The sequence below is a fragment of the Emydura macquarii genome, unplaced genomic scaffold, assembly GCF_026122565.2.
Source record: "Emydura macquarii macquarii isolate MOO-44397 ecotype Brisbane River unplaced genomic scaffold, CSIRO-AGI_Emac_v2 contig_1390, whole genome shotgun sequence".
Lineage (NCBI taxonomy): Eukaryota > Metazoa > Chordata > Testudines > Chelidae > Emydura > Emydura macquarii.
The window spans coordinates 10,691,840-10,714,606 of NW_027131527.1; the positions used below are offsets into that span (position 1 = coordinate 10,691,840).

General features: G+C 40.0%; 1 protein-coding gene across 3 annotated transcripts in view; it reads right to left on the reverse strand.

The window, feature by feature from the left end:
- Positions 1–22,767, reverse strand: part of CTNNA3 (catenin alpha 3) — an 813,634-nt gene that overhangs the window by 602,268 nt on the left and 188,599 nt on the right. For all 3 annotated transcript variants that reach the window (XM_067552599.1, XM_067552600.1, XM_067552601.1), the window contains one exon: positions 7,207–7,470. In XM_067552599.1, coding sequence (XP_067408700.1) covers positions 7,207–7,470 — 264 coding nt within the window. The remainder of the gene's footprint in view (positions 1–7,206; positions 7,471–22,767) is intronic.

The window sequence follows — 22,767 nt, forward strand, 5'->3', positions numbered from 1 at the left end:
TGTCAAACCTGGAAGTTTGATTATGCCACATGTCAAATGGAAAATAGTGAATATTACAACTAGCAAAAGCTGTATGTTCATGTACATGGTGTGACAGGGTCAGACTAGATAGCTACCAGACAGTGCTACTATTTGAGTACAGGGTGGGTGGGCGGACGCAATTCCGCCCACCACTAACGGCCCCTCCCCCAGCCTAAGGGAAGGAACCACCAGATCCAGGACTCAACTGAATACGGGGGACAACAAATGAGAAAACAGGAAGGGGTGTGATGGTCAAAGGATCAAACGGAGGGAACCAGAAGGGGACACCGAGCAGAGAGCCCCGAACAGCGCCCACTGCTCCCAGAAAGTGTCAAAGGAGCCAGCGGACGCCGCCCAGAGGAACTCTGCCCGGATGCAGGAGTGCACAAGGGAACGGAAGTAGGCCCCACAGTCGCAGAGCGCCCCCCGTGCCAACCTCCTCTCCCTGGTGTTATAGATGGCCATTTTCGCCAGGGCCAGGAGGAGGTTGACGAGGAGGTCCCGCAACTCCGTGGGGCCACGGTTGGGGTGCGCGTAAATAAACAGGTGTGGGGAAAAGTGCAGCCAGAACCTCAGCAGGAGGTTCTGGAGGAGCCAGAAGAAGGGCTGCAGCCTGGCGCACTCTAGGTAAGCGTGCGCCAGGGTTTCCCTCATGCCACAAAAGGGGTAGGTGTCGGGGCGGGGGATGAACCGCACCAGGTACACGCCCTTGCTCATGGCTCCAGGGAGGAGCTGTCAACTGATGTCCCCGGAGGGCCGCGGGATCAAGGTGGAATACAGACTGGCCCACCGGGGATCCTCGCCCTCCACAGGTGGCATCAGGTCCCGCCACTTGGTATCAGGGCGGGACACGAGGTCAAGGAAATGAAGGGTATGGAGCACAAGCGTGTAAAGATGGGCCCTTAGCGCAGTTCGAAAGGGGACCAGCTGCAAGTTGTGCATACCAGAGAGTGCTAGAAGGCCAATATACCAGCCCCAGAAGCAGCAAGTATCTTTTCCCCTCGTAGCAAAGCAGGGTTTACTCCAGGTTAATTAACACACCTGGAGCCAATCAAGGCCCCACCCAGGACTTGTCAAAAGCCTCCCCTTCAGAGAAAGGGTGTGGCTGGAGTTGGTAGCTTACCTCACTCTCCCAGAGTGTGTGTGAGCAGGCAAGACACTGTCAGAAATCAGGATGGTTTAAGGAGAGGAGCAGAATGCAGGCAGAAGAGAACCCTGCAGGTACAAAGACTAGGGGAGGCAAAAACCCTGCACGAAGAAGACAAAGGACCGTTCCCAGGCCTCGAGGCCTGAGAGAAAAAACCCTGCCAGAAGGGGAAGATAGAACTGGACATTTGGTTCAGCACTACCATGCCCAGTGGGGCTGTCAGAGGTGAAGAGCCTCCACTGTCAAGGAGGCGAGGAAGGGCCCCTGTCTGAGCAGGGTCCAGACATTAAGTCAAGGGAAACAGGAAGTAACCCAGGGAAGCAACCCAGGCAAGCTAGCAGCTTTCCTGAAGTCACAACATGAGGCTGCTACTTTTAGAGTCCCTGGGTTGGGGCCCGGAGTCGAGGGTGGGACCAGGCCCTCCCTCCCCCCCAGTTACCAGCCATTCACTGCAGGGGCAGGAACCCCAGTGAAAAGGCAAGGACCTCTGAGAACCAGAAACAGGACTGGGACCCAGCAGGGAGCAGCCACCTTACAGAGGCTGTATTACCCTCCCCCCACAACTACAGGGTGGAAGAACACTAAGGGGTGAAACAGTGCCCTGACCTACCGCAAGAAGGAAGTACTGGACCTACTGAGGTAGAGGAAGAGCTTTGTCACAACGGGTAAAAAAAAAGTGTATATGATATGTGGGTACGTGGGTCAGAAGATGATTACTTTTCAGAAGTCAGAGGAGACTTCCCCACATTAGCCAGTGATATTTTTGGTGAGAAAATTTCACAATCCTATTAGCAATTTACTGGTTAAAAGGAGTTATTCTGGTCAATAAGCACAATAATTCAGTAGTTCTGGTCTGAGTTTTAGTCTGTTACTTTCTCTCTGTGAAACAAAAGTGCTGTGATGCCCATCAATGTAGAGATGCTGTCTCAAATACAGCCACAATCAATTGCTGATGATGATCTACCTGCAAAACTAGCATATGCAAGTTGACTAGATTAGGATACATTTGGAGAAGGATGCAGGAGAAAGCACTGGCTGATGATGAATTTCTGCTCAATCTTTTTTCATGCCATCTTTTGTTTCTGTACTTTTGTCCTTTGCTCTATTGAGAGGTAAATACTGAATTATTACTAAAACTTCAGATAGTAATTTAGAGTCGTGCAACTGCATGCAGTAAACACTGAAATAGTTCAGAGATAGTCAGTCTATTTAAATATCGCTCTCTAAATTTACAAAATATATTTCCCTGCAAGTTAATAAATCTAAACTAACATTTCACAAAAGCTACTGCTTACCAAAAGCGCTGTAAGGAGATATTGTGTAAAATTAACCTTTCAATACAGAATCTGGAAATATGGTCCAGGCAAAGAATCTGCAAAGTATCATAAGTATTCAAAGCTTTTATTCAGGTAAGTGCAAATCTTACATGGCTCTAAGCATAGATGACAATCAGCATCACCATAGCCAAAAGATGACAAAGTAGAAGTAGTCTAAAATTAAAAAAAAAAAATCACACCGAGAGCTGCATTTTCCTTTCTTTATAGCAGAGCATCAGTGTCTCACTTCAAAACATTTTACATTTGCATGTACAAAATTCCATATAGGCTTAGAGCAGGCAAATGTATTTAAACTGGAGAAGTATTTGTGTACTTATGAAAAAAGGTAGTATGATATTGTCAAGATAGGACTAGTTAATTTTTTTTTATACAAAGAATTTTTAATATTGCACTTCTGATAACACTGCTTCTATTCTCTTTGATACCGTTTTCTTAACGATAAATAATGTTGAAAACATTTTTCAAATTTCAGTGCCTAACCCAAGGCACCTAAATAAAATACCTGATTTTCAGGAGCAAACAGCACCCATTTCGCCTGTTGTCTTTAGGGTGAATGTTGGATGCCCACAGTGACAGATAATATAATTGCATGCAATATATTTAGAGACCATATTGTATTACGTTTATGACTGGTTTATGTATGATTTTGTTCTACTCCATGCAGGGAGATGATATCACAGCTCCTTCAGGGACTAAACACACTGGAAGGTGATTAAAGTGAATCACTGAAACTAAACAACTCTAGTGAGGTACCAGTCCATGGAGTGATTTGGTTCCAGGTGTTTGTCTGCCAACTGCAATAAGTCACCTTGACCCCTTCTAAATGGGTTTCAGACCTGGTCTGGCTTGACACAGAGAAAACATTGCTACTGCTGGCATTACTACTTTCTCCAGTGCACTGACAGAGGCTAAGCTGCATGGCCTGAATGAATGACTTGCCAATGTGCTCACAGAGGAAAACAATAGAGTCAAATGCTCATAAAGAAGCAACTTCAGAATATGTGGGAAAACAGAAGGGATTCATTCTCACAGAAGACATCTTATGTACCATTTATGTAACACCTAAGCAATCTGATGATCACTATCGTATTTGAGTGAATAGTTACAACATTCACTTACAAATAAAGAATTTAAATATTCGGCAACAACAAACAGAAGAAAGTGACTCAAGGATTCTGGTTGTGGTTTGAATTCTTCCAAAGCTTAATCAAATATGTATGCTCTCTTCAACAGCATAGAGAGGCTAAAAAGAACAGGCAACATGTCCCAATGAGGCATAAGACAAAGGATATGTAGTGGACTGATTTTGCCTTGATCAATTCAGAGGAAGCAGTGGCAGGGGGAAGAGTCAACATAAATGAACCAGAACCTACAAAAGTAGACAGATCAAGTAGCTACAGTACACATTTGCTAATGTGTCTCACCTGAATGTCTTTTTCTGCAACTGAATTAATACAGTGATCAGTAAGCAAAACAAGTTTCAGAAGAAAATGAGTATTTAAATTAGATGGTTAGGCCCAAATTCTCTGCTTCATTCAGCTTCTGCTCCAACCAAAAGAGGGATTGGAACAATGTGAAAGCTGTTTACAGCACCTTGAGGTTCTGAGCAGATTTGTACCATCCTGTGCCCTAGTGTATGTTCAAGCCGTCTTTTGGCTTCTCTAATTTATGCCACCTGGCTGTGGTCTCTAAGGGACCCTATGCCAGTTGCATTGCACTCTGGCCATGCCCTATACGCTGCGGCCAAGTAGGGGATGAAGAGGCTGGCACAGGAAACAGACATAGTGGCTCTGCAACAGCTGAGAGCTCCTCTACACTCAGATGATGCAAAGAGCCTGGGAAGGCATCAGAGAATCTGGCCCTGTATGCTCTTTTAATACAGTTTTTAACATGTAATTATTAAGAACCAAACATTACTAGTCTATGTTTAATTATGAATGTCATAGTAGTTCTATGGAGTTTATTGTAGAATTCTTGATACACAAGGATTTAGGAGGCAAAATGTTCTAATTCTACCTGTGTTTTGCTCAGCCATAAACCTCTATTTACTTTCAGACTGCCAATTGCGTGTAATGTTGAAAGATACTACAAAGCTTCTGTATAATACTTGTTGAGTAAACTCCTTGATACATTTTAACATGATAGAGATTTAATGAGATTTGCTTCCAACAGACTATTTACTACGTCAATTTATTTTACAGCACTGTATTTGCCAGAGCAAGACAGAGCGAAGGTTACTTTGGGTCTCTACCATACTCAACTTTCTGAATATAAAGTACAACCCTTACATTTATAAAATCATTAAAAATGGTAAATGCTCAACACATTTTGCTTTATCTAACTCATACAGCCTCAGCTCACATTTGTGGTAGGTAAAAAAAAATTTAAAAAATTAACAGAAGTCTGAGCTTCCATATTCTTATATTTCTAACTAAAATAAATCCTCTGTTTTGTTGAATTTCTGATCTTGCTAGAATTACCACTATTCTCTATCTTTTAAAACAATAAATGTAACAGTAAAACTGATAAAAAAAATATGGATTTTATATAGTCGACATGGATTGTGTGGTATCAGAAAAATTTATTATCCCTCTTGCAAATTTTACAAAAACTATACTTTTGTTAAAAGAAAACAGTTTAGACAAGCTCCATTCTTCAGCCTACATCTTTCGTCATTCCAGATTTTATTGCAACAAATGGTATATCTACACTTCAAGTGTTAGTCATTCTTCAGGTGTTAATTATCTAACACTTTAATGAAATTGGGCAGGATGAGGTTAAACATAACTGTGTCCTGAAACAGCATATTTAATATCTATGTATTAGTTAACACATGTTAAAACAATTAAAAATTCAAGTGAGGCATACGTGACGTTCTGTTAATGGTTAGAATCAGTGTTAGCAATAATGGGAGCCCAATGTAGGCAAACAACTGGGTAATTTCCAGCATTTTTAGCACTAAATCAGTTATACCTACTGAGGATCAGATTAATTTGGCATGGTCTAGCCAAATAAGTCTCATCTACATTAGGGCTTTCACAAGCTCAATTAACATCACATCTACACTACAAGGTAAGGGTGCGATTCCACTGCTCACATATACATACTCATACTATCTCAATGAGAGCTACTGCAAGTATGTGTATACGAGCAGGGGAATCACACCATTAGCTCATAGTGTATATGTAGTCCAATAGTAACACCAGTGGAATTTTTTTTAAATTTCCAGGGTACAGAAAAGGCTAAAGAGAGAGCAGTTACTTCCAAGACATACTGCATGGTTCAATGGCACCTAGTAACATTATTAGTCAGATCATTCTGTTACTCTTACTGTTAAGTCCATTCTCTTATATTATGCAGCATCTCTCTGATGTGTGCTCACCAGACAAGCAGAACTCAGATGTATAGAGGTGTTGGGATACTTTAGCTTTAGGTGGGAATGGTCTCTCACCCACTCAGAAGTCATCCTTATATCCTGATAACCAAGTTACACAGAACAGTATTCTTATTCTGAGAGAAGAACACTGGCTGCAGAATTAGAGCCAAACTACACAAGGTGGAACTCTCCTGTTAACATTATGGGACTGAGGGCACCTTGCAGGATCAGGCCCATAATGCAGAGCTAGTGACTCTTTACTAGAGGGAAAGTGTGTACAGAGAGTAGATTCAAGCTCCAGAAGGAGGAGGAGGAACAACAACAACATTATTATACGTTGCTCTTATACAGTGCTTTACACATCAATAGATCTCAAAGTGCTTTACAAAGGAGGTAAATATCATCATGCCCAATTTGGAAATATTGAGGCATAAAGAGAGGAAATGACTTGTCCCAGGGTCACTCAGCAGACCAGTGGCAGTGCTGGGAATAGAACTCTGGTTTCCTAATGTCAAATAGATCAGGTCAAAGCCAGACATGCAAAGGGAAAACCTCATTCAAATGATTAAGAGTTACTTGGGAAGAGAGAGACTGGACTTTCCTCAAATACATTCTTAACTGCTGAAAACGGAAACCCAATTTTTGTCTAAGCATATTAGTTACATTATATCTATTCGTTAAACATTTTTTGCAGTGTTGTTGTAGCTGTGTTGGTCCCTGGATGACCTGAAGAAAAGCTCAGTGTGGCTCAAAAGCTTGTCTTTCACCAACAAAAGTTGGTCCAATAAAAAGATATTAACTTAAACACCTTGTCTTTGTTCATTAAACAATGACAGAAAAAGCATAATTCAAATCCTAAACTCTTCAACTATGTCAATCATATGTGACTGGCATTAGGACAGAGTCTTTTATTCCAATACGCTTGTTGAAATCCAGCCCAGGCCAGTGATCATTCAAATTGCTTTCACCTGATAACTGCAAAATGAACTGATGTGCTTATTTCAGTTTCTTTCCCATGTGTATCCATCAGCAACTCAACTCAACTAGAACTAAACAGCACCCTTGTTGGCAATGTTAGAGAAGCCAAAATTTGAACAGACTTGTAGACCTAACCACCACCTAATCTACTGGAAGTGGTACCACCAAGGTCAAGGTTGATGCACCCTATGGGAAAGCTTACACTAATATTGTCCACACTGAATAAACAGAACTTCCGTTTCTAATGCTTTCAAATGTCACTTTTAGCAAGCACTATGTTCATTTAAAATAAATTAAGTCATTTTCCAGGGCATGGTGCAGTTGTACATGTTTACATATTTACCTACCTCAAGCTCATCAAGTGCACTTCCTAGCATAGCTGAATGAGATGTAGGATGAACCTTCTGATTTTTAATTCCTTGAGAAGCATTAGAAAGGACATTGAGAGCATTCTGTATTTCATTACAAATTGAGTCCTTGCTGGCTGTAAGGGATGCAACATCTGAATGTTCCAAACAAGCTGAACAAATTGAATGTAGAAGAGATGAATTTTCCTTCAGAGAAGCACGTGCTGCTGCAATTTCATCTCGTTGATTGCTAGATTTCAAATCCTGCCAGCAAAAAAAAAGTTTTTAAAGCACTCTAAAATTGACAAGTAATGTAGAAACAAATTATTCCATTCTGTACTATATTTGCTAAAAGAAACAGTGACTTACATTCAACCAAGATTGATTTACTATAACTTCTCTTTTTCAGCGCTTTATTACTTATTTTTAAAATGACTTAAATGAAAGCAGAAATTAAATTGAGGGAAAGGAAGAGGAACAAGAACAAAAAGAAATATTTTAGAATAGTTGAAGCCCCTGTTACCAGCCTCTATTCTTTCAAACTGTGGGCAGAACAGTGAAATGAAAGGCACAAGAATGAGTTGGAAGATAAGAAGGAAATTGCTGACAGTCCATTGAAATTAATAAGGGTCTGTCACAGGGTGGCTGGCCCCTATAACTGAAAGGGGTTCCGTGTCCCTTTGCCAAAAAAAGTGCTTCTATTTGGGCTAATTTAGGGGGTGAGGCTGCACCTGGGGCTATAAAGGGTCAGAGACCCAGTGAGGTAAGCCACAGAACACAAAAAAAGCAGGGCTGTCAGACTCCTCTGGGAGGGGAGGCAGCAAAAGTCTTATATGTAAAGGGAGAGCTGAGGAACTGTTTGTTTGGACAATAAAAATGCTTAAAAGACAGTGAGTCCTTAGCAAGCTGAGAAGCTCTCTCTTGTGACAGTGCCCTTCCATGGGCATTGCATCTAAACACGTTATTTAAAAAATGAAGTAGTCACTTCTTTGACCGTAAGCTGATGGCTGGAAAGTGGGACTTTCAATATTGAACAAGCAGGGTCCTTTTTCCAAGTCATATTTTTGTAGCAGACTGGGGGACCATCAAACCAGATCTTGTTTCCTCAGACTAATTTGGAAGTCTTAGGCCAAAGCAACACAGAGGGAGCCTTAAACAGAAGCCAATCACTGCTTCCCTCATTGATCATTTGCTTAGGATAAATAGAACTATTTTCTAATATTTCTTTTTAATCATCAATAAGCCATTGTATAAATGAAACCCCACACTACAAAGGCTGGATTCTTTCATACAACATGATTCTACCCCAGCATTCTGCTAAACCTTGTTGTGTCTTAGCAAAGTGTCTGGTGAATAGCAGCCAAGAACTTTTTTTTTAAAATATAAAAGCAAGCAAGCATTATGAAAAGGATTGGAAAGCCAAGGCTGTGACTCTATAGGTATCCAATAAAGTTAGAGTTTGAATAGTAAGTGATTTTAGATTTCCCTATAACTACATGCCCAAAATGCTGAGTGTCATGGCACCTAGAAAAATCATAGGAACAACACTGTGATCCACAAAGTCTGAGTTCAGTGCTAGGCTCTCTATACAATGAAAGGGAAGAGGCAGATGCATAATGATGGAGTCTACAAAGCCAGCACGTTAGGAAGGGAAGCCTAACCTAGCCAATAGGAGATGCTGACCAGAAGGGTGTGTGGTAAACTCTATTCCCCTCTCGAAGATACATGCCCTAGTCTGGGTGAAAGCACCTAGCTCTGCTAGTGATCCACAGACTGGGGGAAGATTGGTGCTCAGCTGCCTAAATTGCACGCAAGACCTGAAACAAACCAACTGGGGGGACCTCTCTTAAACCTTTAGCCTAGTGAATAGGGTACTCATCCAAGATGTGGGAAATCCCGAGTCAAGTCCCCCTCCTCTTCTGGGGGAGGGATTTGAAGAGGGACCTGTTATCTCTCAGGTGAGAGTCCTACTCACTAGACTAGAGTCATTCTAACTCTTTCACTGGCCCAATTAATATTTAAGTATTCCATTCTTTAACTAAAGTGGAAAAACTTCAATAGAAGAGGTGAAGGGAGCCTCACATCAGAATATTCCATAGGCTAGTGGCTATGACATTCACTCTGACAAGTGGCAGATCCCAATTCAAATCCCTTCTCCCCAGGATAAGGGGACGGGACTTGACATGGGTGTCTCCCACATTCTACCTGAGGATAAAGGTTATAAGGGAGGCCCTCCTACTCCTGACTGTTTCATGTGAACCTGCCTGAGCAGTTCAATTCAGTAGACATGCTTAGGGCTACCTGCTGGATGGCCCCCTTTCCTCCCCCCCCCCCCCACACACACACAACTTAGGCTGCCAAACACCTCTCTCTCCTAGTTCATGAATTGCTCTGGGGCTTAGGCATCCAGACACCTATCATGAGGGAGTAGTGCACATGCGCAGGATGGAGATAGGCACCCACAGCGAGGACTGCAGTATGCATAGCTAGAAGCTGAGAGAGTTTAGACACCTACAGGGTTAGGAGGCAGACAAACGAGAGTTTTGGGGATCACAGTGATACCTAAACATGGGATTTAGGTGCCCTCAAAATGCGACTTAGGCACTTAAGTACCTTTGTGGAGTCACACCCTACTGTCTCCTTAGGTTTAGTTCTTGCCCATAAGTTTTACTAATATAAACAAAGTTCATTCACACATTGCTGTGGTTGCCACATGTATTCCCCCATATATATTGAATGCTACTTCTGAATGTTCTCTTTTCAAAGTTAAATATATACAGCTTCTTAAATCTTTCCTGTAAGTCACCCCCAAAATAAAGTTAAAAAGAATTCAAGATTAATTTTCTTTATAAAGCAACCTCAAAGTCTCCACAAAATTTCAAACCAAGTCTTTTATAATTCAGTCATTATCTTTGAGTTAAATGCACTTGCCTAGTTATAAAACTTAGAACATCACTTGCTTCTTTTCTTAATAAAAGCACTAACTCCATCACTGACTTTTTCCTCTGTGTCCCTTTCTTCATTTGTTTCCTACAGTTGTACTCCATTACATGTATATTCTCTTTCATTAAGTCTACATGCATGTTTAACTATGTTTTGAGACACTGAATACTATTTGTCACTCACCCACTTCCTTAATCTATTTAGTGTTTAGTATAATGTGCAGTTCCTCTGGAAGTATTAACTTGCTTTCTATCTTAATGTTATCAAGGAATTAACACCAATATTTTAATCATCTTTGAAATCATTTATGTAATATTAAATGGATGAGTTTTGCAGGACACCACTCAACCTCCCTCCACACCTGATAACACTAGATAGAGCCCTCTGCACTCTTCTTCTATCTAGTTTATTATACAGGATTCGGATTTTGGTATAATGCCTAAACATTTTATCTTTCATTATTATTTTTGTTACAGTAGTACCTACGGGCTTCCTACTGAGACCAGGACACTATACAAAAACAAAAAGAGATAGTCCTTACTCCAAAGCACTTAGGGTCAGATTTTTTAATGTATTTAGACAGCTAAAGATGGAAACTGGCAATTTTGAAAGTCCTACTAGATGCCTATCTCCATATTTAGCTGTCTAAGTACATTAAAAAAAATCGGGCCCTTACAGTCTAAGCAGATAAGATAGACAAAGGTGGGAAGAAAAACATGGGCGTGGAGACAGAATTGATGTGTCCAAGGTCACACAGCAGATCAGTGGTATAACTGGGATTGAAGCCCCGGTCTTGTCTCTTCCAGTCAAATATTTTATTTACTGGATCAAGCTGACTCCACTCCCTAAAATGTGAGCTAGATAGGGAAAAAGTAAATAGAAAGATGAATCCAGAATTTTCAGTTAAAAAATTAATTTTACTTTTCACTGTTATTTTTTTAATCCGCAGGTATTAATTGTTAGTTTTCTTTTGTTGATTAATATATGCTGGCTAACATGCGCACACACGCAAAAAATTAAAAATACATGTCTACAGAGGATCATAGAGAAGTTCCTCAGCCAAGCTGAGAAGTTACTCAACACCAATGGCAGGGATTTACCCATAAGAAATGAACAAAACAATTACAAGGCAATCCCATGCACTCTAATTAGTCCGCAAAATGCTCATTTTATGTAAACTCTGTAGAATATGTAAGCCAAATAAATAGAGGTGATCTGTGGAAACCTTGTAGAATGCAAACCAATTAAAACAGACTCATGGGCAAATCCCAATCTGTCTGCCTCATCTGATGTCCATCCTAGGCAACATCAGGTCTCCCAACTCCCAAAATAAATGACTGTGGACGATGACATCTGGGTTCAGAAAAGAGACTAGGAATCATCAGTGGGCTTCAAAAGGAGATGATGTATCACAGAACAATCAGCAAATGGAGAGAATGAATGGATGATTTGGACAAACTTTTTATTGCACAAGCGAAACAAGAAACATGCCAAAACATTTCATTTGGGACAATGGTTTTAGCTGCACAAATGGGACAAGTCATATAACAAATTTGTATTCCAATGACCACAAAAATTCATCTTACAAGTATTTACAGCAAGTTAAACAACTCTTTAAAATGTACAGTATTATAACAAACATTGATGAATTGAAAGGAGCTGCTAAGTACACTTCTGTGCAGTTTTTAAGGTGTATGCAATCCATTGTCATCAACTAAAATCAAGATGCACCATTCCCTTCAGTAAGGAATGTCAGACTTAAATAAGAGAAAATAAGAAATAAGAAAATTTAAGACATTTAAAATTTAAGAAAATTTAAGAAATAAGAAAATAAAAGATACAACATTCTGGTTGATATTCACTGGAAATCCTTCCTAATAGTAGATTTAGCTACTATATTGTAGGTTTCCTGTCCTCCCTGGCAAGTAGAAAAGCTTGACTGTATCTGAGAGGAAAAGGGATTGGAGGGGAAGTCAATTAGAAAACTAATTTTAAAAATATCACTGAAACTTGTTTTCATCCTTGTTTTCTGTACCTGTTAGAGATGAAGAGAAAGTGGTCACATTTGGGTGCCCAGAGTAGGCATTTCAATCCATATTTAGGTTCTGAAATAAAAAAGGCTTGATCTTCAGAGTTACTATATTCCTACTGAGTTTAATGGGAGACATGAGTGCTCAACATCAAGAAAAGTTAGGCCATTTTTATTTAAGGGTCTAATTTTAGACATCAAGTTTGAACATTTTTGCTCAAATGCATAATTTCCTTTTATTACTAAAAATGTGTTATACGTCAATTAAAAAGCACAGTTTCGCATTCTAGATATTATAATTTGGTCAGTTACATTGGGGTATATTGTACGCATAGAATATTGAGAGAAAAAAGAAAAATATATGTTTTAGCAATATTTGCAAATTAATTGGGATCCTGTTTTAAAAGTTAACATTTTGAATACCTTATTCCAAAATCATCTGCAATTATCTTGAGATTTATTTCAAATCCCTCCATCTCTAGAAATTATTTGACAATAAGAGAAGAGAGACATTTTTCACACAGAAAATACTTTAATAATATTGCTTACTACTTGGTGAAGCACTGATTACAATAAACCCATCAGCTATGACCAGAAATGATACTGGCTGTATTTTTATCTATAATGATGGTATTCAAATTGATACAAATATCCTAAAGAAATAAAGCTAGCTTTCGTCTGTTACCAATCACCTGAATCACCAAACACTCATCTTTCTGAGCTAGGCAAGACCAGATTACAACATGACTTGTTAGGGTCTATAAGATACATCCTCTCAATTAAAATAGACCACATTACAAAATTTGCCTGTTCCTTGTCAGCATGCCACTAAAACTTTTTCATGTTTCAGGGGATATCTGCAGCTCTTCTTCTGGAAAATCATGTTTTTCCTGATGATTTTGTATGTCTAAGACTTAGCCGACCTATTACAAAAAATCTCTCCTCTCTCCCAAGTTCTTCACTAACTTCTAGAATAATGTGCAGATATTATACACAAGTACCAATCACACAACCAATATACAGAGGCCTCATTCACACAAGCGGTTGTAAAAATGTGAGAAATGATTTTCAAACAGTTATGGCTATAACATTTGTTTCACAAATAGACTAGAACAACGATACTGAAAACAAATCCACTTAAGTAAATGCTTACTACTATGCAGAATCCCAATGAAGTCAAACAAAACTTTAACAGATCTGTTTGCAGGATTAGGACCAACAATCCAACTATATTCATAAACTATGGATAGGATCAGATCTTCAAAGGTAGTTAGGCACCTAAAGAAACAGTCGCTTAGTGGGATTTTCAGACACAGATTAGTCACCTAAATCCCATTGATTTCACTTGCTGGCACACTTCTGAAAATCCCAATAGGCACCTATTTGCCTCGTTAGATACCTAAAACATCTCTGAAAATCTGTGCTTATCCCTAGTTTTTGAATACTGTCTGTAATTCTCCTTCTATGTTTTAAAAAAACCTTCCTGTCCACATTGGTCAGTGAAACAGTGTTAAACCCATACTAAGCAGAATAGTATTAGAAACAACATTGTTTTTGGTGAGCCCTGCTTGGCAACACACCATTCCTGCTCCCAGTGTGGACAGGGCCACAGTGGGTTAGGTAGAGGAAGTCAGAAATTCCTTGGTTTAAAAACTGTGAAAAAATATTGTTTGAAGCCTTTATAAAAAGGAAGATTACAAATATTTAAGAAGATCAAACAGGATTTTCTCAGCTTCATTATTTTCTCTTTTTTGACAAGAGAAGAGAGCATCTGGATTTCATTGCCACTGAATGTGTGACAGTAGACGGGCATTTCCTCTGCAGTGAAGCCAATGTTTTTATCATGGAGACTAGCTGTCTTCTCCGATGTTACCATATGGCAGGAAGCTAGAATTTAAACTTTAAAATAAAAGGAGGGGGACAAGCAGCTCCTGCTTTCCCCACATCAGACAAAGTGGGAGTGAAACAGTTAGTTCACCAAAGTCTCTCTGTATTCTTTCAGATCCTAAAGCAGTTTAAAAACATAGTATGAAAGTTAGTGATCAGACATCTTAAACAGTACTTTGGCAAACTTCCAGGTGTTTCTTTTCATTTAATTAATCTCCCATTAAGATAGAAAAATGCAGAATATTAGATATTCTGGAAGTTAAATTAAGTCAATTATCAAATTAGGTTATAAAAAGAAATTAGGATTCCACATCTGGATTTTTTTATCCACAGCAAATGCATCAAAGCAGTGTAACATCACTTGTTCTGAAACTGAGACAGCTTGCAGCAGAATTCCACACCTTAGCCACCCTTTCCAAAGCTGGTCTTTAGTAGGGAAGGGGGGGGAAGTATTTTTAAATGTATTTGGTCAGTTAATATATGTTAACTAAAATGTGTTAAAAGGTAAGTATAGTTTTAACACTCAGACGGGAGGAGAGGAAGGGTTTATGTTAACCAGTTTAGAATGTATTAAAACTACAACTTGCATTGTGTAGACTAGAATTTGAACACATGCTAGTTAATATGTTACCTAACGTATGTTAAACATACATTTATTTTCCTAGTGTAAACATAATTTCATTTACCAATACAGTTAGAGTGGAAGCAAGAGTGCCCCAGGAACTGACAAAGCATCTGCTTCACCCAGCAGGAGAAGGGTCCTTAAACTTAGAAACTCACTGTGACCTAGAGCAACTGCAGAAGAGATTCTTCCTGATCTTCAACCAGTAACAAAGGAAAGAAATCAGAAGCAAGTGGGAGGGAGGAAGAAAAGAGGTAGACTAACATACAAGGGAAAACTTTATGAATTCATAAAATGGGAGAAAAACGAAATAAAGGGGGAGGCAGTGTGGCCTAGCAGATAGAGCACTGGACTGGGATTCAAGCCATGGGATCTCATCCCAGTTCTGCTACCACTTATTTGTTGGGTGACCTTGGGCAAGTCACATCCCCTCTCTAACTCATTTTCTCATCTGTAAATGTGGATAAAAGTGCTTTGAAATCTACTGGTGAAACGTGCTATCTAAAATCTAGGTATTAGTATTAAAAGAGAAAATTGTACTAAGATGGAGTGAGACTGAAAGAGGAAAACAGCAAGAGCAACAAGAGAAAGAAATAATAAAAATAATGATGCTGAGATACAAGTATTAGGAGTCTTAGAAATAAAAGCGATGACAGATTAGATGAGGCTCCAACTCTTTATATTCTGGTTACAGCTGACTCCACCTGCTTTTAAGACTCATCATCCATAATTCATTATTAGTGTGCACTTACGTGCAGGGCTCAAGCTCCTGATACCAGTATGATCTGCATCCTTATCCAGGGTCCTATAGCTTGCAATCCTCTTATATCCCTCTTTAACTAGTTCACTGCCGAGAACCGACTTTTTAACATCTTGTCACAACCCATGCAAAACCTAATTCCCAAATTTCCCTATTGTTGCAGTAAGTCATTTATAAGTTTTCCAAAAGTCAGAATTAATATAATGTCATAAAATGCCCTATCTACTTTTGTCAACATTTCAGGATTTAATTCTTAACTCTGTTTGGATTTCTGTTTCTGTGACACTGAAGGGCTGGAATTAATAACCAGTTGTTCAGAATCTGTCGTCAGCTCTGCAGTTGGACCTTTTAGTGTTAAGTTGACATATTAGAGAGACAAGGTGAGTGAGGTAATGTATTTTATTGGGCCAACTTCTGTTGGTGAGAAAGACAGGCTTTCAAGTTTACACAGGGCTCTTCTTCAGATCTGGGAAATGTATTCAGTGTCACAGCTGAATACAAGGTGGAACAGATTGTTTAGCATGTAATTAACACATATTTCAAGGGACCATTCAAGGTAAAGTGACCCACGAACACCTCTCTAGTCATAAGGGGAAAAGGAGGGGGAAACCTGGAATATGGCATTTAGTGGGTGTGAGTGAGCTCACTTACCACAGTGGCACCTCCTGTCAGCCATCTCAAGGACTAGCTCTCTCAGCCAGCACGCCCTCCCCTAGTAGTGCCTCTCCTGTCCTCAACTCCACTTGCAGACCCACCTCGGTCCAAGAACTGCAGCATCTCCTTCATGACTCAGCCCTCCGGACATGTCACCACCCATGTTTTCCCCCTTTCGTGGGAAGGGTAAATTGGAAGTATCTCAGTGCAATCCAGACACTTCCCCAATGGCAAGTGGAAGGGACCCAGGCACGCCCACTACTCTGGGTCCCAACCCAGGGACCCTGTAGCTAGCAGCCTCCTGCTGCCTGTCCTTAATTTCTCTGCTTAAGTTCCCTCAGCCTCTTCCCCACAACTCTAGTACCTTCTTCGCCCTTTTCTCAGGGTCTTGAGCCAGCTAGTCACAGCAGCCAGCCAGGAGTTCCCTCTGCTCCCCCGTCCCTGCTAGCAGCTGGTCTGTCCAAGTTGCTGTCTCTTCTCTCAGCCCCCCAGGAGATAGTCCTCACTCCCTGAGCACCCACTTACTTGCTCTTCCCTGCAGCTCCCTTTTATGTGAGCCCTCTGGGCCCTGATTGGCTGCCTCCTGCAGTCTCCATAAGGGGCTGCTTTTAACCCCTTGCTTTCCATCACAGTGGGTTATAGGCTATGGTAATAAGCCATAAATCCAGTGTATCCATTCAGTCCATGTCCTTCTCACCAACAGAAGTTGGTCCTATAAAAGATGTTCTCACCCACCCCATCTCTCTAATATCCTAGGACCAACAAAGCAACAACAACACTGCATACAAGTTGGTCTGTTAAAGTAAACACCACACTATCCTTTAAGACAAATACAGCATTTGTCTCAGAGGGAAAAAAAAAAAAGAGTCTGGTCTTCATTGTCAGAAATCACTAATATATTAATCATTGATATGTCAGACCCGCGAAGTTAATGCCCACCACTGAAAGTAAAGAGCTCTGAACTTGACATAATCATGTGGTGATCAAGACTCTTTAGAATCCAGTTTAAGACTAAATATGAAAAGCAATTATGGCAACAGATCACCAGAAATGGGAACATTCATGTATACACCTCACAGAGTTATGGAAATCAAAGCTGGAGCAGTCACAACAGAACTTGGAAGTGTGATTGGTCCTTTAAGAAATGAATGACAAATGGCAATGATTATAGAACACCAGTAGTATGGGCACCAGAAGAAGAAGCTTTTTACACCAAGAGTTCTTAAGGCTTTTGCAAAAATGTATTATTTCTGTATGTCCTTCTGAGATCCATGCAAGAGGTCCTGTACAGGCCTGACTTCTATGGCACCATTCACCTCCCGCCCCTCATCCCCCCCCAACCCCACCACCACCACCACCACCACCACCACTGTCTTGTAGAAAGTATACCTAAGCACTCCAAACAACCACAGTAAATACTCTCTGCCCTATATAACTAGGAATCTGAGAATGGGAGGGGCAGGTTGAGAAGAGGTTTACCAAGTACAGGGTCTTGGTGCACATTGTTACCTCCTTCTCCCTTTAGCTCCCATGGAATACTTGGAAAAATTTGTACAGCTTGAAGCTTCACTGTAGCCCCACCTCACCAAGAGAACCTCTCTTTAAAGAGCAGTCAGTCAGTCACAGGAGAATAGCAGGGGACCAGGAGACAGTGCAGATCAGACCTGAGGACTCCATGAATATGGCCTGCGAAGATGGCACTTTGTAGCCTCCTTGGTGGAAGTAGGGGGTTTGGCCTCCATAGCAGGAGAAGGGCAAACTTCACTCCAACACCTCCTGAGGGAAGAATTTGAATGGATTCACTTGAATGGATGTTCAACAGGATATTTTAAGATTGAGTTATCTGAATCAAAACTTGGCATTCTATTTTTTTCTTAAAGGAGGGGAAGAAAGATGACAGTGGAAAATCTCTGTGGGTGGATGGGGACCACAATCCCAGTTTGCTAATCCCAAGGTACTTCACCTGCTTTCCATGCAACATTGAAGAGGCACGTTTACCATGACACCCCACCTTTGTGCAGTGATTTCAACCTCTCAGAGCGAATCTCATCTACCTTGCTGCCTTACTGCTATGAAGGCACTTTACTGCTGCAGTGATCTCATCAACAGAAATATATCCGATTCCACTGCGGGAGTTCCCGCACTGCCTCTTAAAAGAAGGCATGTCCACCGGGTTGAGGAGTTCCTCAAAGTGCTCCTTCCGCCTCTCAACAATCTTCTCAGTCTCCATCAGCATTTCACCACCCTTGCTGAATACAGCTTGGGCAACGTCCTGCTGACCCCTCCTAAAGCAATGAAACATTTGCCAGAACACCTTTGAGGCCATCCAGTAGTCCTTCTCCATGGTCTTTCCAAACTTCTCCCAGGCTTTCACTTCAATGACGGTCACAGCAGCAGCCCTCCTAACTCATTGGCACCTCTCAGTCATATCAGTAGTCCGATTCATGATCATTTCTCAGAAGGCCTCCTTCTTTGCCTTGACAGCTTTCCTCACCACCAGTGTCCACCAGTAGGTCCTAGTGTTGCCACCATGATAGGACCCAACTGCCTTCAGGCCACAGCTTTTCATGGCTGCCTCAATGATTGAGGCCCTGAACATGGTCCACTCGGACTCGATGTCCACAACCTCACCCTGAATGCAGGAGAAGTTCTTCCAGAAGTAGGAATTGAAGTCTTTCCTCACAGGGTCCTCTACCGAACATTCTGAGGAGAATTGCACTGATCGTTTGGGCCTCCCATGTCTACGCAGCTGGCATCCCATGCATCCGATCCAATTCACCTAGTGTCCAGAACATATGGTTGTAGGTCCGATGAAATGACTACAAAGTCAATCACCAATCTTTGGCCCAAGGTGCTCTGGTACCAGGTACATTTATGAGCAACCTTGTGTTCAAACATGGTGTTCATTATGGACAATCCATGACTAGCACAAGTCCAACAACAGCTTATCTTTTGGGTCCAGATCTGGGAGTTCCCCAGTAGAACGACAGAGTCGAAAGGTCACACGTTATCAGACAGAGTCGAAAGGTGGCACTCTATCAAGCACCAATCCCACAGTCTCCAAAACTGAGTACTCTGAACTGCTGTTAGGTGCATAAACACACACAGTGGTCAGGGTTTTCCTCTCAGACACCCGAAGTCTCGTCAAGGAAACGCTCTCATCTACTAGGACAAACTCGAAGTCCACAGCACGCAGCCGGGACTTGTGAATATCCCCACAGCTGCCTGGAGCCTCTCATGCAGGGCCACTCCTGAATAAGAAACAGACCACCCTGGATCTAGGACTTTAACCTAACTGGATAAAATATTTGTTTTACATTTTCAAGTTATTTCATTAGCCCTCTGTTCTGATTGTATTTCTGTTAGAAATGGACTAAAACAAAAATAGCATTCAGACTTCTCTGAACTTTGGGCTTGTTTGTACCTGAATTTGGATCCAAATATTGCATAATTATATTGAATCAAAACCAGAACAGAGATCCAAATAATCCCAAAGTTTAAAGTGTTCTAAATCAGGATCCTGAGTCAAATGATTTCACCTCTAATTTACTATTAAAGATTCACCATATCTTTTCTCACTGAGTCCAAGTGTAAGTTCATTTTCAAAACTTATTTTAATCATCAAAATATTTTCAATTATTTTGGCTCCTGGAGCATTCCCATATTGTTCCATGAATGCAATATAACAAACATATAAATGATTAAAAAGTTATTGGAACTCTAAAATTCAAACAGCCTGTTTGCAAACTTATACAAAAATGTGTGTATGCACAATTTCATAAAGATCAGATTTATTGGTAGCCTTCTGTTGTCCGTTTCTTTTTGCTACATTTTGACTATAAATGTCCTATAAATTGCATATCTAAAGCATTTTACACATTCAGTGTTATCATGAATAAGGTCCTGAAACAAAGACTTACACCTGTACTTGACTGAAAATATGGGTGAAATCTTGGCCTCATTGAAATCAATGGCAAAGCTTCTTTTGATTGTAATATGTCCAGGATTTCACCCGTGAATAGTCGCATTTTAGTCAATGTGCCTACTCCTAATGTGCAAGTCTTTACCTGTATAAGGGCTTATTTTTCAGTGCTTGATATTGTCAGAGCAATAGCCCATATCACCCAGCTAGATCTGTCCTGTAGAAATAGTTGTAGCGGTGGTTTGGGTGGGGGGACTGTTGGGGTTTTTTTTAACTTTTTATTGAGTCACTAATACAGCTCTTAAAAAGCATTTTCATAATCCAGTTAGAATGATTCAGAACTCAGTTCCTGAAAGTGAAGAGAGAGGAGAGTTTTCAATATTGGATAAAATAATAGTTGCTACTGGCAGCCTTACAAAGTAGTGATCTAACACCCTGGACCTTGAAAAACCAAAGAAAGTCTGAGGCTTCTGAAATGTGGTACTATTTCCAAATAAATATAAAACAGAACAACCATGTGGCTAAAACAGGAACAATAACTGTTTCGAATACAAATACAGTCATGAAAAGAATAGATATTCTGTTCCATATGAAGACAATCTGGAGATTAACTGTATATTAGAGCTGACGAAATTTTTCAACCAAAAATTTGTGGGGGGGAGGAGGGGGGTAAAAAATGCACATTCGGGTTGACAAACGTTTCACAAATTCATGTCAATGTCACCAATTTTTTTCCATTTAAAAAATAGCTTTAAAGAAATCCCCCCATTAAATGTTTTGTTTTGATTTTTTTTATTTCATCATAAATTTTTCAAATTTTCCTTCCATTTTTTTTTAAATTAAATATGTTTTTAAAACTTCATTTTGTTAATCCCCAAATGAACTTGACTTTTTGATTCATCATAAGTTGTCAAAAAATTTCTTTTCAAGTCAACCTAAAGCACTTTTTAATTTTTTCCAAATGTCTAATGAACCAAAAAAAATCAGTTATTTGCACAGCTCTACTGTATACGATGTAAAAGGATGAGCCAACCAAGCAAAACATGAAAACAAACGAATGGGCAAAAAAAAGAGGGGGAGGGAAAATGGTCAAAGGGAAGAGCAATGACCACGCAAAATGAAAATGCATCTCTAAGAACAAATTAACAATAATAACTGCAATCTATACTTTTATGGCATCATAGGCTTTAAACACCACAGCTTTCTATTTTGTTTCAGTCTTCACTAAACAGGTTAATGGAAAACACATACTCAGCACAATTAATATTAACAAAAAGGTGGAAGGAATGCAAATGAAATTAGGGAAAGAATAGGCTAAAGAATATTAGATAAATTACATATATTCAAATTGGCAGCGTCTGATGACATTCATCCTTAGGTACTTAAGGAACTAGCTGAAGAAATCTCAGAATCATTAGCAATTATCTTTGAGAACTCATGGAAGACGAGTGAGGTCCCAAAAGACTGGAGAAAGACAAACATAGTACCTATCTTTAAAAGGAAAAAGAGGACCCAGGGAATTATAGACCTGTCAGCCTAACTTTAATACCTGGAAAGACACTGAAACAAATTATTAAACAATCAATTTGTAAGCACTTGGAAGATAACAGGGCTATAAGGAATAGTCAGCATCGATTTCTCAATAATAAATCATGCCAATCCAAACCTAACTTTCTTCTCTGGCAGGGTTACTGGACTAATGGATAGGAAGAAGCTGGAAATGTGAAATCTATTGAATTTAGTAAGGCTTTTGACACTGTCCCACATGACATTCTTATAAGCAAACTAGATAAATGTGGTCTAGATGGAATTACTATAATTTGGGTGCACAACTGATTAGATGACCATATTTAATGGTTTGCTGTCAAACTGGGAGACCGTATCTAGTGAGGTACTGCAGGGGTCAGTCTTGGATCTGATACTATTCATATTTTCATTAATGTCTAGGATAATGGAGTGGAGAGTATACTAACACAATTTGCAGATGACTCCAAGATGGGAGGGCTTGCTAAAACTTTGGAGAACAGCATTAGAATTCCAAATGACCTTTGCAAACTAAAGAATTTGTCTGAATTAAACAAAATGAAATTCAATAAAGACAAGTGCAGAGTACTTCACTTAGGAAGGAAAAATCAAATGCGAAATGACAATAGGGGGAATAACTGGATGGTGGTACTGCTGAAAAGGATCTAGAGCTATCATGGATCACAAATTGAATACAAGTCAACAAATGTATGCAGTTGCGAAAAAAGCTAATGTCATTTACGGTGTATTAATTGCAGTGTTGTACATAAGAGATGCAAGATAATTGTTCCACTCTTCTCCGCATTGGTGAGGCCTCAACTGGAGTACTGTTTCCACAATTTGGGAAAGATATGGACAAATTGGAGAGAGTCTAAAGGAGAGTAACAAAAATGATACAAGGTTTAGAAAACCTGACCTATGAGGAAAGGTTAAAAATACTAGGCATGTTTAGTCTGGAGAAAAGAAAACCGAGGGGGGACCTGATAACAGTTTTCAAATATGTTAAAGGGCTATTATAAACAGGACTGCAATTAATTGTTCTTCATGTCCACTGAAAATAGGATAAGTGGTAATGGGCTTAAATCTACAGCAGGACAGATTTAAGGTTAGATATTAGGAAAACCTTTCTAACTATAAGGGTAGTTAAGCTCTGGAATAGGATCACAAAGGAGGTTGTGGAATCCCTATCACTGGAAGTTTTTAAAAACAGATTGTCCAAA